General features: G+C 42.0%; 1 protein-coding gene across 1 annotated transcript in view; it reads right to left on the reverse strand.

Annotated features, from left to right (window-relative positions):
- LOC122787696 (BCAS3 microtubule associated cell migration factor) overlaps positions 1 to 16,269 on the reverse strand; it is a 4,651,713-nt gene that overhangs the window by 463,121 nt on the left and 4,172,323 nt on the right. Inside the window, exon 20 of the mRNA XM_044054546.1 lies at positions 2,881 to 2,981. Within this exon, the coding sequence (XP_043910481.1) occupies positions 2,881 to 2,981 (101 nt within the window). The remainder of the gene's footprint in view (positions 1 to 2,880; positions 2,982 to 16,269) is intronic.

Genomic DNA, 16,269 nt, shown 5'->3' on the forward strand with positions numbered 1-16,269 from the left:
CCATTCAAGCTTTCTGCATAACTCCCTCTTTTCTTTGATAAGCTGTTATCATCTGTGTTGACATTAAATCTGCCTGCAGAAGAGGCAATCAGTCTCTTGACTCTGCCCTTTAAGTGCTTTTATAATTCTGCCTACCTTCCATTCATCCCATATTCTAACCCTTCTATGCCCTCCTGAATGCATCTATGGATTCCCCTCTATGCAACTTATTCAGAAATCTGATTCTATGAGGCAACACACCTTTCAGTAAAGACATACTTCTGCAGCTCTAAGTAGCAATAGTTTGCTTACTCCCTAAAATCATGGATCATGTCCCCTGTTTCTCACAATCTTTCATTTCAGGGTGACTACCTTTATACCTCTGTCTTGAAAACGTTTAACACCAACATCATATCCTCCCAGATTCTTCTAACATCTACACAGAAAAGCTACAGCTCCTAACATCTGTGGTCAGATACTTTTCCCTTCACCCAATAAATCCTTCTGATGGCTTTCCTCTGCATTCCTTACACAATAGCTTGATGTCCTCTTGCTCTTATATAGTCTCCAGAACTGCCAGCAGTACACAAGACCAGGGCTCAGCAAGAGTGTAGTGGCAGGATAATTTCTTTGTTTCTGGCATTTACCACCCCAAAGATAAACCCTAGCTTGCTGTACAACTGCTGCTATGATCATCTAACCCTACTCTTTGGGGACTAGATGTGACAAACACTCCCATTGTCATTGCCATTCTTTGTTCTATTACTATCAATTCCACTTTCCAAACTGATACTTCACAAAATAGTCGTGGTCTAACAACTGAGGCATTTTGCATTAGTCTGCACTTAACCTTAGACCTCATATTTCTGCCAACTTCGTCAGTGTTAACAAGTTCTTCAGTAGCTTCTTCCCTCCATCTTCCACTGCAGCATCTATTTTTGTGCAGTTAGCAAAGAAAGTGAGTCTGTTCTCTGTTCTCTCAGGTACGTCTGAAATAAATTCAAGAAAAATCTTGATGACTGGATGGGAAATAGGAAATTCACCCCGGGGATCACCTCTGTGGCTCTGCTCGACAGTGGCACAGGAAAATAATTTTCTTGGGTGGCAAAAGCCAGGGTACCTTTTTGGCTAGGCTTGTATAGGCCTCTAGGCCCAATAGCCTAGTACCTACCTATGAACTTATAAATAAAATGAAGAGCACTAGATCAAGGACCAACTCCTGGATTACTCCACTAGTCAGATTTCTTATTCCTGACATCATTCTGACAACCTTTTATAGTGTATCTTTTAACCACAGTCTCTATGCTACTCCAACCCCTGCAGTTTATCTAGGTTTTTTTTTTTTTACTGACACTACCTTTCTAGACAGGAGGGCATACAAGCTGCATGAACATTACTCATTAAAGGCACAGAAAATAAGGCAAACCTAGAAAATCTTCATACTGAAGAGCATGCCAAAGCAGTAAAAATATCTTCTGAATAATTTAGCTGCATCTTCTCAATGCATTCACCATATCAAAAGAGCTTTGTTCCCTTTTTAAACAACATGAAAGATATGGGGTAATGCATATAAAAAAAAGAAATCCAAAGACTAACAAATAGAATAGAAATATACATTTTGCATGGAGTCCAGTGAATCTAAATATCAGAGAATAAATTAAACAGGTAAGGGACATTTCTATTTATGTGGAAAATGCTCAAATGATACATTACTACAATGTCGTCTGGAAAAAAGTTGCAAAGATCTTGTAGTTCGAAGCAACTACATACATTAGGTGTTGCCATATGAAAGAGAAGGTCAATGTATTTCACAAAGGCTATTATGGTCCAGAGTCAGCTTGGTAATAGAGGTGAAACTTTCCCATTATGGTACCACTGAATGATCTGGATTCAGTTAAGCAGCCCAGCTCACAGGAACCTGATGAGGTGGGGGGGGGGGGGGGCTGCAGCTGATGATCATTTTGACCTTAGCAGAGGCAAGTGTTGCTGTTCATTCAGTCATTGCAGGGGATACCCTAGGGTTATTACAATCTGCAAGCATACAAATATCTGACTATGCTTATTCCCACTTCTTCGAGGGTGAAATACGCCCAATTTGTGCAGTAAGATAAATACCAACCAACCTACATTTTTTTATGTATAGGCATTTGCTCTGCTGCATCGAACATTTGCTCTCTAAAGCAAGACATGAGAAGACATGACAAAAAAAAATATGATTAATATTACACTTGCAATTTTTTCTTTGAGTGTATAACCTACATTTTTGTAACTTTTCTTTTTGCTATTATATTTTGTACTTAATCTCTAACATTTTGTAACCTTTTGTATTTGTAACCTATTTTTTTGTATTGCACATGGAGCTTTTCTCCCCGGGCCTCCACCGAAAATCGGCACATCTTGGCCCAGTGGATTTCCCCGGTAATCAAACTGAAAATAAATAAATAAATAAGGGATTATCAGTGAGGGAGGACTCCCAAATTTAACTAACTGGTACACGAACAGAAAATAATAATGCCACTTAAAAGAAATGTTAAAGTTTGGGAGGGGGACTGGTTCTTAATTTATTTGCCTGTAATGCACAGAAGCATAAGTCTGGATCAAACAACACTGATAGGTTTTCAGCTGCTCTTGACCATACCACCACCTGTGTGGAGAATACTACTCCTCACCTAAAACAATAAGCAACAACTGTTTGGTTACAGCACTTTGGGATATCTGCAATCTTGTTGGCTGCAAATGTGTCAACAACTCTAATGGAATCATGTGCGAAAATGTTTTGTTCACATAAATAAGATTTTCTTATGTTAACAGCATCTAAATTATCTACTGCACAGTCAGCTGTTCTCTGATTTAGTGTTTGCTCAACCTGGGCTCTGTGGAGTACACTCATACACATTTTACCTGTGAAAGCCATTCTTCATCCTCCTGGCCACTGTGATCTGATGCCAAACTGTCATATGACTCATGTCGAGTTATTGGCCCTGGGCTTCCAGGGGGATTCACTGTCAAAACAAGGAAAACATCATAAATTTCATTTTCATCTGTGATTGCATCAAATAAGTGTTTATTTGTAAAGATTTTCTAAATTCCATATACACAAAATCAAAAATGCTAAAAAGTTTAATCATTACATCATGACTCCCAGACAGAAATATATTAATAACCGTATTTTCAAAAATAAAAAAAAACAATAGTGTACTGCATGATCATGAAGCTGTTGAACTGCAAAACAGAAAATCTGTGTTGCACTCCTCTTAGCATACACTTGCTTATTATACAACATTAAGTGAGTAATTTAACTTAAAGTACACCTTGGTGTTTTCTTCTAAACAGAAATCGAATACTCCAGAAGAATCACGCTATGTTCAGTGAGACAGAAGAAAAAAATTCAAAACATTCTGCAGTATTTTAAAATAATTTGTTAAATTTGTTGAGCTACCTTTTCAAAAGCAGTGCAAAAGTAAAACTCTTTACATCACTGCTGTTGCTCTCCACAGCATAGGAACTCAGAGACAAAATGCAGTTCTCGCAGTAGCAGACATTAAGCTACAGGCCTAAACAAACATGGCAAGGTCAGCAGACACTACGCTTATCAGATTAAACAGAGCAGGAAATGTGCTCATGCTAGGTGCTGCTCAGAGCTGTTGTATGAAGAAAGAACAGCTGTAGCATCTCACCCCTAAATGTCAACGTATATACCTACATAATCTCTCTCACTCATATATGTATATAAAATGTCGGCAGTCTGAATAATCAAAGAATTCCATTGTGCATGGATGGAGACTGCATAGGAGTGGGGATTATGAAGCTTCTTTCCCCATTGATATTCAGTTACATACAGAGTAGCAGGTGAGTGGGAGGTACAGGAGGGCTTGACCCCTGTAAAAGAAATGTATTTTAAATGTTCTGGTTTGTTTCACTGGATGTGAGTTTCAGTGTCTACTCGTCAATGGAATGAATTTCAAATAAAGTGTTCATCGATAGCTTAAGATACACTTGGGCATGCACACACATGCACAGATACGTACACAATTCAATGCAATAGCAAGCAGCACTTTTCAGGGGTGACTTTTCAGAGTACAATCTGATTAAGTGACTTTCTCAAGAGTTATTCAGAAGGCCAGTGGAGACGGAGAAATTAAATAAAGGACTAAAGGATAAAACTGCTTAGCAGCTCAAAACCTTAATTCTCCACAGTAAATTGCAGCTGCACGTGAATCTAAAATATGGCAACTATGACGTATATGTAGTATAACATATACTTACGATGGTTCGTGCTACCAAATTTTGCAGTAAGTTTAGTGTACAGTTAAGGAATATATTTTGCAAAGCTGTGCTCATTATCATCCTCTGTCAATTTTCAACAGTTTTATTTCAAAGCTACAGTTTATCATTTTTGTCAAAGTCAGCAAGAAGAAACTAGAATTTCATCTCAAGAATTTATGAAGGAACATTAAGCCTACATTATCCTTTCAGGAAGCAAAAATACATTTTTGTCAAGATTTCTAAAATGGAAACTTTTATTTATCAAGTATTTCATAAAAGGCTATACTACAACGTTTTGGTGAAAGTACCAAAAAGATGCCAAATTTTAAAAGTTGCTTATGCTAAGTTAAATGTATCAATGTTTAAAATTCTCATTTTAATTCCAAAACTTCAAATACTGCACTCATTAATCGAACACTTCTTTTTGGTGTTCCAATACACATTTGGTCTAGACATGAAAAATAACAGCAATTTCATTCATGACGTACACAGAAATGTGGCTAGGTTTCCACTAGAAGCAACGGGAAATTTAAGATTTGTCTTGAGGACTAGAAGATGAATCTGCACAGCAGCTGCAAAATCACATCTAGGACAGAATTGTGCAGCACAATATATACTGCATTAGTGAAAGTGACCATGGCCAATAGGGTGATACATTAGGACAACATTAAACATCAACTAACTTATGGTCAAGGGCTGAAACCTTGTGAGAAATGTACTGAACGAGAATGTAATCAGACCTGCATTACAGCACTTAACCCATCTTGTGGTTAGTTTCCAAAGAGTGAAGACATGCTTCCTGCTCAAGGAAGGAGGTAATTCCATAGCAACACATGACTGCAAAGCATTCCAAAAGATTCAACTGCACACAAAACCTGTCCCCTAACAATCAATCTGTGTGGACAGAGAAAGGCAACAATAACAGATTCACTCCTAAGTCTTTGTATGTGATTACATTATACAACGCACATGGACTGAATGTATTATTTATTTATTTACTTACTATGACTTTCTATATTAGTTCATCTGGGAATGTGCCTGTTTTCACAGATAACTCACACGATATCTCCACAGATATGGAAATCTGGCCAGTACACTGAAGAAGTTCTACTCTTTCCAGGGGTTGCTATTGTGCTTCCTGCGGAAGGATGGAGGACTTTCACTTGGACAGTGGCACTGGTGGAGTGCATATCATGACATACGAAGCAAACAAATTCTGTGGATAACAGCAGTGATCACTAGTGTGGCACAGTACCGCAACAGGCAGCACTGTCACCTCACAGCAAGAGGGTCCCCGGTTTGATCATCAGCTAGGGTACTTTCTGTGTGAAGTCTGCATATCCTCCCTGTGTTCATGTGGGATTTCTCCAGGTGGTCCAGTTTCCTCCCACATTTTAAAGACATGCACTAGGTGGACATGACACACTAAATTGGCCATAGGTGTAAGTGTGAGTGCATGTCTGTGTGGTATTGAAGAAAGTATAGTTGTGTAAGATCTTACTGTAACAGTAGATGTTCTACTTCTCACTATTGCAGTATTCTTTAATCTTGTGATATCCTGCCAAGGATAGCCAATTATCCGGCCAACATAAAGCCTTTACACCTTCCAGTTGTCGTATGTCATTCATATGTCCTACATGTAAGGTGTAAGGAACATATGTGATGTATGTATGCCTAAGCCTCAGAAATGAAGTGCACCAGAAGAACCAGAGCAAGCTCAGTGAAAGGCAATAATATTGCATCCAAGAAGGTAAAAAGAGGAGGAGAAAAGGATGTAAGAAAGACCCCTCAGCCAGAAGTAGGGTAACAGAAAGTAACAGAGGGCATGGGGAGTTAGAATACTGCAACAGTGAGAAGTAGGACATCTAATGTTATGGCAAGATCTTACACAACTGTACTGTGCCCCTCCTTATCACTTTTGCAGTATACTTAACTCTTGGGAGCTACTGCAAATTATGGCAGGAGAAATGCACAGAAGAGCCTGCCACAAACCCATGAAGGATTGCCTTAGCAACACCGACCATGGCCCTGGAAAAGATATCCAATTTGTAATGTTAAGTAAAAATGTGAATAGAAGAGCAAGTAGCAGCTTCCAAGATGGAGTTAGTATCCAGATTCTTGAAAAAGTATCCGAAGAGGCCATTGTCCTGGTAGAATGAGAACAAACAGAAGAGGAAAACTGCTTGCCATGAAAAGAATAGCAAAAGGAAATAGCCTTTGAAAAAGAAAGAGAGATGCTTTGCTTTCCTGAGGCTGCTCAAAGAGTCTGCCACGAGATTGTGCTCTGAAGAAATGTAAACCACCTGAACAGCCAAGAGATGGTGTACTGCAAAATCCCAGGCCTGAAGTGCCAACCTCTAAAGAAGATAAGATTTCATGGCCCCTTGCTTGCTGATGCACCACATGACTATGCTACTGTCTGTAAAAACTTTACAGGTCCTGGAACCCAAAGGGAATGAAAAACCTGGAGAGCTAGAAGTAGAGCCCTCACCTTCTCAAGGTTGATATGGTCTGTTAGCTGTTGATGGGATCAAAGACCCTGGACATTTAAGCTGCTGGAGAAGGCATCCCAGCCATAATCAGAAGTATTTGTGTACAGCTCCTGAGTAGGGAGAGAAACCTGAAAAGGCAGACCTGGATTCAGGTTAATCTTGTAAATCCACCAGAGGAAATCGAGCTTGAGGCAAGGTAAGAAAAGGACCAGCTACTCCAAATAGCGGCAGTGCTGCAGCCAAACAGTCTTGAGATACTGTTAAAATTTCCTTATGTGGAGTTTGTCAAAATGAATAATGGGAATGCTGGATGTCATGTACTCCACCGCTTGGAGAAATTCCCTTGCAGGAAAAACTGGAAGAGTAAGAACAGATGGAAATAAGCAGTCAAATACAGGACCTTGGATAGCAGGAGACAAGCCATCATTGCAAATGGTTTGAATCCTGCAACCCCAAAACACCTAGTCCTGACAGGGAGTCAATACAGACTTTTTGAACTTTGAGGGTGAACCCCACAATGCATAGAAAGTACAGTTGTGTACCTACCATAAATGTAGATGTTTGAGTGTATTCACTGTTGCAGTCATTACACTTGGGTTATCCTGCTGGCAGGCTACCCGCAGTCAGCCTGAATTCCAAAGTCTTGGTCCGGCGTCGGTTGCTGTCACCTCTTCCCTGACGTCAGAGCGCCAGGGGTATAAAAGATGCAACCGACGCCATTTTCTTCAGTTTTTCTTGCCCCCAGATGTCAGGTGCCCCCAAAAGGGTAGGCTAAAAAAATTGCTTATAAAAGCATGCACTAAAATAAACAATACCTTCATCTACAGGCAAATGCACCACATAGGTTGTATAGGATAGAGAAGTACAGATAAGTCCCAGCAAAGAAAGGGGGATGGTGGGTGGGTAACCTAGACTGCAACAGTGAATACACTCTAACATCTACTATGTTCATCGTGTTTCACTGTTGCAGTCATTACACTTGGGTTGACTCCCAAAGCTGAGGTTGGGCGGCTGGGTCTAAATAGAATTAGGAGTAGCTATAAGGCCCTGCAAAACTGCAATGGCAAAGCCTGCTCTGGATTTAGAGTAGAGGCAAGTGGTAGTGCTTAGTAAAAGTGTGCACTGAAGTTCAAGTTGCAGCTTCCAAAATATCCTTGATTGGTACTCCTCTGAGGAAGGCTGCTGAGGTGGCTGCTGCCCTGGTAGAATATGGTCTAATGCCCTTAGGCACTGATTTACCATGTGGTGAATAGCAGAAATGAATGCAGTGTCCTATCCATTTTGAAATAGTCTGCTTTGAGATAGCCTTTCCTTGTGATCCTGCAGCATATGACACTAGAAGTTGCTCAGTCTTTCTGAAAGCTTTAGTTTTGTCCAAGTAGAAGCGTAGCCGTCTGTGTATGTCCAAAGAATGCAGAAGTTTCTCCCCTTTATACTGCGGGTTTGGGTAAAAAGTAGGCAAATTAATGGTTTTTTGGTTAAGAGCCACACTGGACACTACCTTAGCCATAAATGTTGGGTTTGTCCTTAGAGAAACCCTGTCCGGATGGAAGATAATGAAAGGTTCCATTAATGCCTTTAACTCTGAGACTCTTCTTGCTGAAGTTATTGCCAGGAGCAGAGCTGTTATCCATGATAAGAACTTTATCTCAGCTGTATTGGATTGCTCAAAAGGAGGCAGTGTGAGTTTTTCCAAGACAAAATTGAGGTCCCATGCAGGTATTGGTGCTCGCCTTGGAGGTCTTATGTTTTTGGCCCCTTAAGGAACTGCCTAAGCAATGGATATGAAAAAATAGGTGGATCTGTATTGTAATGAGCTGAAATGGCAGCGGCATGGATCTTAATTGATGAGAAGGATAGGCCTTTGTCCAGCATCTCAGTTAGATATTGTAAAATCTGAGGAATATTTGGAACAAGCGTGTCAATTCCTTGTGCCTGGTTCCAAGCACAGAATCTCTTCCATTTTTCTGCATAAGATTTTCTGGTGCTGGGCCTACTGGCCTCGAAAATAACATCCATAACCGTTTTAGAGAGAGGTGTATTCTGAATGGTTACAGTATCCGCCATGCAGCTAGATTTAGAGTTCTGAGTTGGCTGTGCAGGATCTGATTGATTTGTTGGGTCAGTAAATGAGGAATTTGAGGCAATGTCCAGGCTGGGCCTTGGGACAAGCTCCTTAGGATTGGCTACCAGTGTTGGCGTGGCCAATCCGGGGCAATCAGTATTATTTGTGGCTTCTCTTGCCTGACCTTTAGGAGTACCTTGGGGAGGAAAGGCAGTGGAGGAAAGGCATATACTGTAAGGTTGTTCCAGCTGAATGACAAAGCATCCACTTTCCATGCTTGTTTGTGATAAGTCCTTGTGCAGAATCTCTGAAGTTGGCAGTTTTGAGGGGAGGCAAAAAGATCTATGTCTGGGCATCCCCATTTCTTTGTTATCATGCTGAAGATTTGTGGATCTAGTTTCCACTCGTGGGGGTCCATGAGGTTTCTGCTTAGTTCGTCTGCCAGAGCATTTGTTTTTCCTGGCAGGAATTGTGCTTGCAGGTGTACTTGGTAAGTCAATGTGTTCCACAAAAATATGGCTTGTCTGCATAGGGGGTAGGAATGTGTGCCCCCCTGCTTGTTTAAGTACCACATGACTGTGGTGTTGTCCGTCTCTATCAGCAGCTGTCCTGGATGAAGTAGGCCCTTGAAGGATGTCAGGGCATTTTGTACAGCTAGCATCTCTTTTTGATTGATGTGTAGATGCCTTTGGCTTGGGGGCCGTGTGCCCTGAATACATTTTCCTGCCATGTAGGCCCCCCAGGCATAATCTGATGCATCTGTTGTTAGCGTTTGCCTGGCTGTGTGTAAAGTGAATGGCTGTCCCTTGTTGTGGTGACAGACCTGTGCCCACCATCGAAACTCCTGTTGCAGGCAGGGAATGAGTGAAATTAATTTTTCCAGGCTGTGGCAGTGTTGAGTCCAAACACTTTTTAGGTACCATTGTAGTTTCCTCATATGCAGTCTTGCATATGGAATTAGCAGAATGCAGGAGGCCATGTAGCCCAGAGCCTGCAGAATTTTTCTTGCAGATAACTGGGTCTTTGTTGCCATGCTTTCGAAGTAAGAAGTCAGTTGCCTTTGTTTGTCTGGCGTGAGATAAGCCATCTGGGCAGTTGTATTTAAGCTTGCACCCAGGAATATTATCTCTTAAGAGGGTACTAGTTTTGATTTATTTTCGTTTACTGTGTACCCTAGGCAAATTAGTAATCTTTTTATAAACGCCAGCTGCTTTAGTAGAATGTCTTTGGTGTCTGCTTGAATAAGGCAGTTGTCCAAGTAGGGATATATTTGAATTTCTCTTTGTCTGCAAAATGCAATTACTGGTACCAGGCATTTTGTGACGACCCTGGGCACAGTAGATAAGCCAAAGGGCACTGCAGATAACTGGTAGTGCATTGAGCCAGCTATGAATCTGAGGTATCTTCTGCAAGATTGTCTGATTGGGACATGCAGGTATGCCTCTTTGAGGTCCAAAGTTACAAGCCAAGCTTTCTTGCCCAGCATGGGCAGAAGTTGCTGCAGAGTCAACATTTTGAATTTGGGAACGTCCAGAAAAGTATTTAGAATAGACAGGTCCAGAAATGGTCTCCATGCTTTGTCCTTTCTTGCTACTAAGAAAAGTCTCGAGTAAAATCCTTGCCCCTGCTCTTGTTGTGGTACTGACTGAATAGCCCTCATGTCCATGAGAGATGAAAATTGGTTTTGTGCCTCTGCCCATTGATTGTGTGGCAGGTCTGGCATAACTTTTGCCTTTGGAAGGGTGTGAAAGTGGAACCTGTAGCCCTGAGAAACTATATTTAAGACCCATTTGTCCCGAGTAATCATGTGCCAATTTTGTGAAAAAACTGCTAGCTTTCTCCCTAAGGGTGCAGACAAAAGATAAATGCTGGGAATTGGCAGAGGGAAGTCATTGGGACTGTTTCCTATATGGCTGTGATTTGTCTTCTCCGCTTTTGGAGGTAGAAGCACCCCACTGTTTGGGCCTGTATGAGCCCTGGGGCTGTTGTCTGCCTCTAGGGCATCTGTATCTGCCTCTTTGTGGCCTGTCTGACACGGGAAAGGACCACTTCTTAGAAGGCCAGTTTCTGCTAAATCTGGGTGGCTGTGCCTGTAAGAAATCCTTCACTGTCTGCATAGATTTAGCTTTATCATCCATTTTCTTCAACACCTCTTCTGCCTTAACACCAAACAAAGTATCGTGCTATAATGGAGCATCCAATAATTTTGCTTTAACATGATCTGGCAGAGTCTGTTCCTTTAACCAAGCATGCCTTCTAATGACAGAACCTGTTACAGCGGCCCTGCAAGAGGCCTCCAGTGAATCATAACCACATTGCAAAGTATGTTTTCCCACTTGTTCAGCTGCATGCAATAAATCCTGCAAATCCTTATTCTCAGCACATTCAGAATTTGTCAACATTTTCTGTTTTAACAGAGACATTAAGTATTGCTGATATTTAAGCATATGAAACTGACAATTTAAAGCCCTTACAGCCAAGGTAGCAGAAGTGTAAACTTTTTCCCCCCATCTGTCCAGTGCCATAGAATCTCTATCTGAGGGGACAGAGTTTTTTTGCAGTAGCAGCCTTAACCCCTTTGGGACCCTGAGAAATAGTTTTTGGGTCAGCAGCAGGGTTTTTATATAGAAATTTATGAGAATCTGGAACCCTGTAGTATCTGTCTGGCTTGACAGGTGCAGGAGGTAAAGAGTCGGAAGACAGGCCCGGACTCTGAAAATACATCATCTACAATGTCTAGAACAGGGGGAATAGCAAGAGGTCTGTGCTGAGGTAGTAAAAGAAAGTCTATGAGCCTTTTCTTAGAATCTGAATAATCTTGGCTCTCCCAGTGGAAATGCTCCCTCATGGTATGCAGGGTTTCCCCAAATGAGTAATCCTCAAGAGGAGAAGCTGAAGGAATAGATTCTTCAGCATCAGAATACTCATAGGGAGGAATAGAGTATCCCTGTTCTGAAGAGGAGTCAGAGGAAATGGAAACTTGATCATAGGAATCATATTCAGTATCTTGCCTAGGCCTCTTATCAGGAGGGGGATGGGAACCCCTGATCAAAGTAATTAGGTCTTCGGCCATTTTGAGCATCTGTTTCTTAGGCATGGAAGTCTGTCCTGGAGAATGCTGTACTTGTTTCCTTGTCTTTAAAACTGTTTTAGTCTTTGTCTTTGATGCTGAAGCTGGCTTGATATAAAGCTGTGTAGGTCTGAAAACACCCTCAGAAGCCGATGCCTGCTCAGCGGCTCCGGACCGATCTGAGGGATTAGTTTCCGAAGGCCCAATACCTTGAGTATCCAGAGGCCTAGCTGTCTCCACGTGGGAGTCGGAGGCGGCCTGTGGCTCTGAGGTAGTGGGTGTCAGGGGCTGCAAAGGCACCTCACTTAGAACTGGCGAACCGGTGACTGGCCTAGAAGAGGCTTCGTAGTCGGTTTTGGACCTCGGATGCCTCTCCTTTTCTTTTTCCTTGTGCTTTTTATGAACTCTGGTCATCGGCTGTTCCAACGGCATTATGTAGTTAAACCTTCGGCCAAAGTAATGAAAAGCAAAATCGTACCTACGCTTAATAGTGCGTTGGTTAAATCTAGCACAAAATCGACAACTAGAAATGTCGTGGTCAGGGCCTAGGCAAGGAATGCAGTAAGAATGAAAATCCTTATGAGGTATTTGCTTCCCACAAGAAATACAATTGTTAACTTTTTCTGACATCGGTCTGGAGTAAGAAAAAAGTTTCCCCAACAGGGTACTTAGCTTTATAGAAGACTTCGGATCTGAAATTCAATTTAGAAAATCTCAGGAGTCGGCCGACCGGCACTTGCGAACTGCTTTTGCTTCGGGCACCGTGAGGCAAGAAAGACTGAAGAAAATGGCATTGGCTGCATCTTTTATACCCCTGGCGCTCTGACGTCAGGGAAGAGGCAACAGCAACCGACGCCGTACCAAGACTTTGGAATTCAGGCCGATTGCGGGTAGCCTGCCAGCAGGATAACCCAAGTGTAATGACTGCAACAGTGAAACACAATGAACATCAAGCATAGTGAAGTATACATTCTGAAGGAGGAATGTATTAAAAGGTCATCCAAATAAGGAAATATTTAAATTCCTTGAAATCTGCAGAAGGCTACCACAGGGGCCAGATAATTGGGAAAGACCCTCAGAGTTGCAGAAAGGCCAAAAGGCGAAGCAGTGAACTGATAATGAGAGGAAATAACAGAAAAAACATAAAAGCTTCTTGAAGTAACTTCTCCTATTAAGTGTCCAGAGATACCAGAAAGGTTTGAGGAAGCAACAGATGAAAAATTGTCAAAAGAGACAACATCCATACAAAAGGGACCTTGAGAAAGGTGTTAAAAAAGACAGGCCTGGAAAGGGCCTACATGATCCCTCCTTCCTGGGAAACAGAAACATTCTGTAATAAACACTTGTTCCTTGCTGAGACAAGGGGACAGGCTGAATGGTTCCCTGTTTCACCAGATCTTACAGAACCAAAAGAAAATGAGGGAACTGGCAAGGAGGAGGCTGAGGAAGACCAGAGAATGGAAGATGGGACCTCCAAGCCATAAAATAACCATTTTGGATAATGGGGAGTGCTCAGGCGTCTATGATTATCAAAGAGTCAGCCTGATGGATAGAGGAATCTGGCCAAGGGGGAAGTGAGGCTGTATATGTCAGAGGCAAATATATCAGGAAAGGGAGGATTTTCTGGTTCCTAGAACTTGGAGTGGGATTGTCTGGGAAAATACTCTTTGGAGTGCTCTTGCTCCTGGCAGGCTGCCTATGGAGAAAATAAGGTTTAGATGGATATTTTCTCAGGAACTTGGGTACAGGAAAAGAAAAGAAGTTCTGTTCTTACCATAACATTCCATTTGTGTTGTTGATCTTCATTTATTCATTACTGATGGGTATTGGTTCTGTTCTCAGGACAGAGTCGGCCTTTATAACAAGCTCGTCCCAGCCAAAAAAAATCTTGAGCTAAGCTTACCCATAGTGCCCCTCTCCCTGTGACCTCAGATTGAGTTTTGCCCATAAAAGAGAGAAAGCGGAGGCTTTTTCTGAGCAAATTCCCTAAAAATAGGATCTGGACCAAATCCAAACCTCTAGCAGCCTTTGGACAGGGAAGGAGATTGAGATGTAATGAATAAATGAATATCAACAACACAGATGGAACGTTATAGTAAGAACATAAGTTCTGTATCTGATGTTGTTCATAGGTGTGTACTAACTTAATGGCCCTAGAGCCTTTACAAGTCTAGCCCACAGAAGTGTCCTGGCATCCTGCCGCCCGACGTTAGTTCCCAGTGCAATTATCAAGTAGAGCCACTGAAGTGATTCCCAGGTTGAACTTTCTATTACCCATCCACTCATCAAGATTTCTCTTGAAGAAGGACACCGAGGTGCTCTGCTTGATATGTATGGGAAGTCTATTCCAGAGCATGGGCAGTCTCCGGGTGAGGAACCTGTCCCTCCAGTATGTTCTGTTGATTATGGTAATGAGACTGAGGTCTCTGGAGCGTGTGATGTGGAGAGTTTGGGATTTCTTTAGATGTAGCATTTCTAACAGAGCTGGGTCAGACATGGCTTTGTAAGTCAAGCAAAGATCACCTCTAAGTAGGCGATATGAAACAGAGAATAGTTGGGAGTCTTTTGAGTCTGTCCATGTAGGACATGTGTTTAATGCCTAGGATCCTCTTCGTGAGGTACTTCTGTGGCCTCTCCAGCTGTTGCAGGTGTCTAGTGAGGTACATGCCAAATGGGGCATTATACACAATGACTGGTCTATTGAAGGAAGAGTACAGAGAGAGAGATGATGACCTCTTTCTTCCTGGATGCAAAACCATTGGTAACGAGATGTGCCACATAGAAGGACTTTCCGACCACAGTGGCAATGTGGTGGTCGAAGGAGAGGTTGCGGTCAACCTGCATCCCCAGATCTCTTATAACAAAGTCAGTGTTCAGTGGGCTCCCGTTAATGTGGTAATTAGTGGGAACTGAGTTTTTATCAAAGGGGATGACAACACATTTTTTGGCATTAAGCTTAAGGCCATGGTTTCGACACCAGTCATTGGTCTCAGTGAGGTCTTTCTGCAGGATGTCTGCATCACTTGGGGAGTTAATAATGGCTCCCAGCTTGCAGTCGTCTGTGGACTTGGTCAGCCAGAGTCCCTTTGTGTTGGCCTGGACTTCTAAGTAGAAGATGCCGAACAGGAGAGGACCCAGGACAGATCCTTGTGGGACTCCACTCGTGACTGGTCGGCAGTCTGATTTGGAGTCTACTACTTTCAGACTGTGTGTTCTATCTGTGAGACAATTTGCAACCCACCTAGTGATATAGCGGTTGATGCCTAATTTGGTGAGTTTATCAATAATTCCCAAGTGAGGAATGGTATCAAAAGTCTTGGCCAGACAGAGGTAGGATGTATGTACTGCCTTACCTTCATCCACAGCCCTGGTGACTAACTCAAAGTCGTCAACTAGTTTGAGCAGGCATGATCTCCCTTTCACAAAGCCAAATTGCATGGGGTCTAGAGTTTGGAGATTTCCTATATCTTTGTTAATCAGGTCCACGATGATGTGCTCCATAGCTTTACATATCAGACTCATCAGGCTAATGGAGCGATAATTACCAGGGTCTGTAGTTGCTCCCCCTTTATGTAGAGGGATTCATTCATTCATTACTGATGGGACAGAGTCCCTGACTACTTTATGTCCTGGGTGGGCCTATGGAAGGATATTCCTGAGCACCAATGAACCAAAGAATGCTCTCCCCCTGGAGACCAAGTTTAATTTGTAATGAGTGATAAAGGTATGAGGAGTGGCCCATGTAGCTGCTGCACAATTGTCATCCATGGAGACCCTAGAATGAAAGGCAACAGATGTCGCCACTGATCTGGTTGAATGTGCCTTGACTTTAGTTGGTAGAGGAATTTTGTTTTGTTGGTATGTGAAGCATATACAATTCCTAAACCATTTAGAAAGAGTCACCTTGGAAACAGATTTTCCCAAATCTGGTCCTGAACAGGATAGAAATAACTGGTCAGATTTTCAGAGTGATTTAGTTCTGTCTAAACAGAATCGTAATTGTCTATGAACATCCAATAAACACAGGCAGTATTCTCCTTTATTGGAAAAACTGGGAAAAAAAGACCAGCAGGTCGATTGTTTGATTAATGGTCAATTCTGAAATAACTTTGGGCAAAAAGGAGGGGTTAGTCCGGAGTGATACTCTGTCCTTATGAAAGACCATGTAGGGATGTTTTATGCATAAGGTTTGTAGTTCAGAATTTTGTTTTGCTGAGGTAATGGCTACCAAGAATAGGGATTTCCATGATAATGTTGCAAGTGGCAGCAGGTTCAAAAGGGGATTGAGTCAATGATTGCAGAACTAGTGTCAAATTCTAAGGTTCGATGGGTTCTTTGAATGGAGGTCTAAAGTGCAAAACACCTTTCAAAAAAGTTTAACAGAGACCATGGGAGAT

Source organism: Protopterus annectens, chromosome 13.part0, assembly GCF_019279795.1.
Source record: "Protopterus annectens isolate FY-2018-M chromosome 13.part0, PAN1.0, whole genome shotgun sequence".
Classification (NCBI taxonomy): Eukaryota; Metazoa; Chordata; order Ceratodontiformes; family Protopteridae; genus Protopterus; species Protopterus annectens.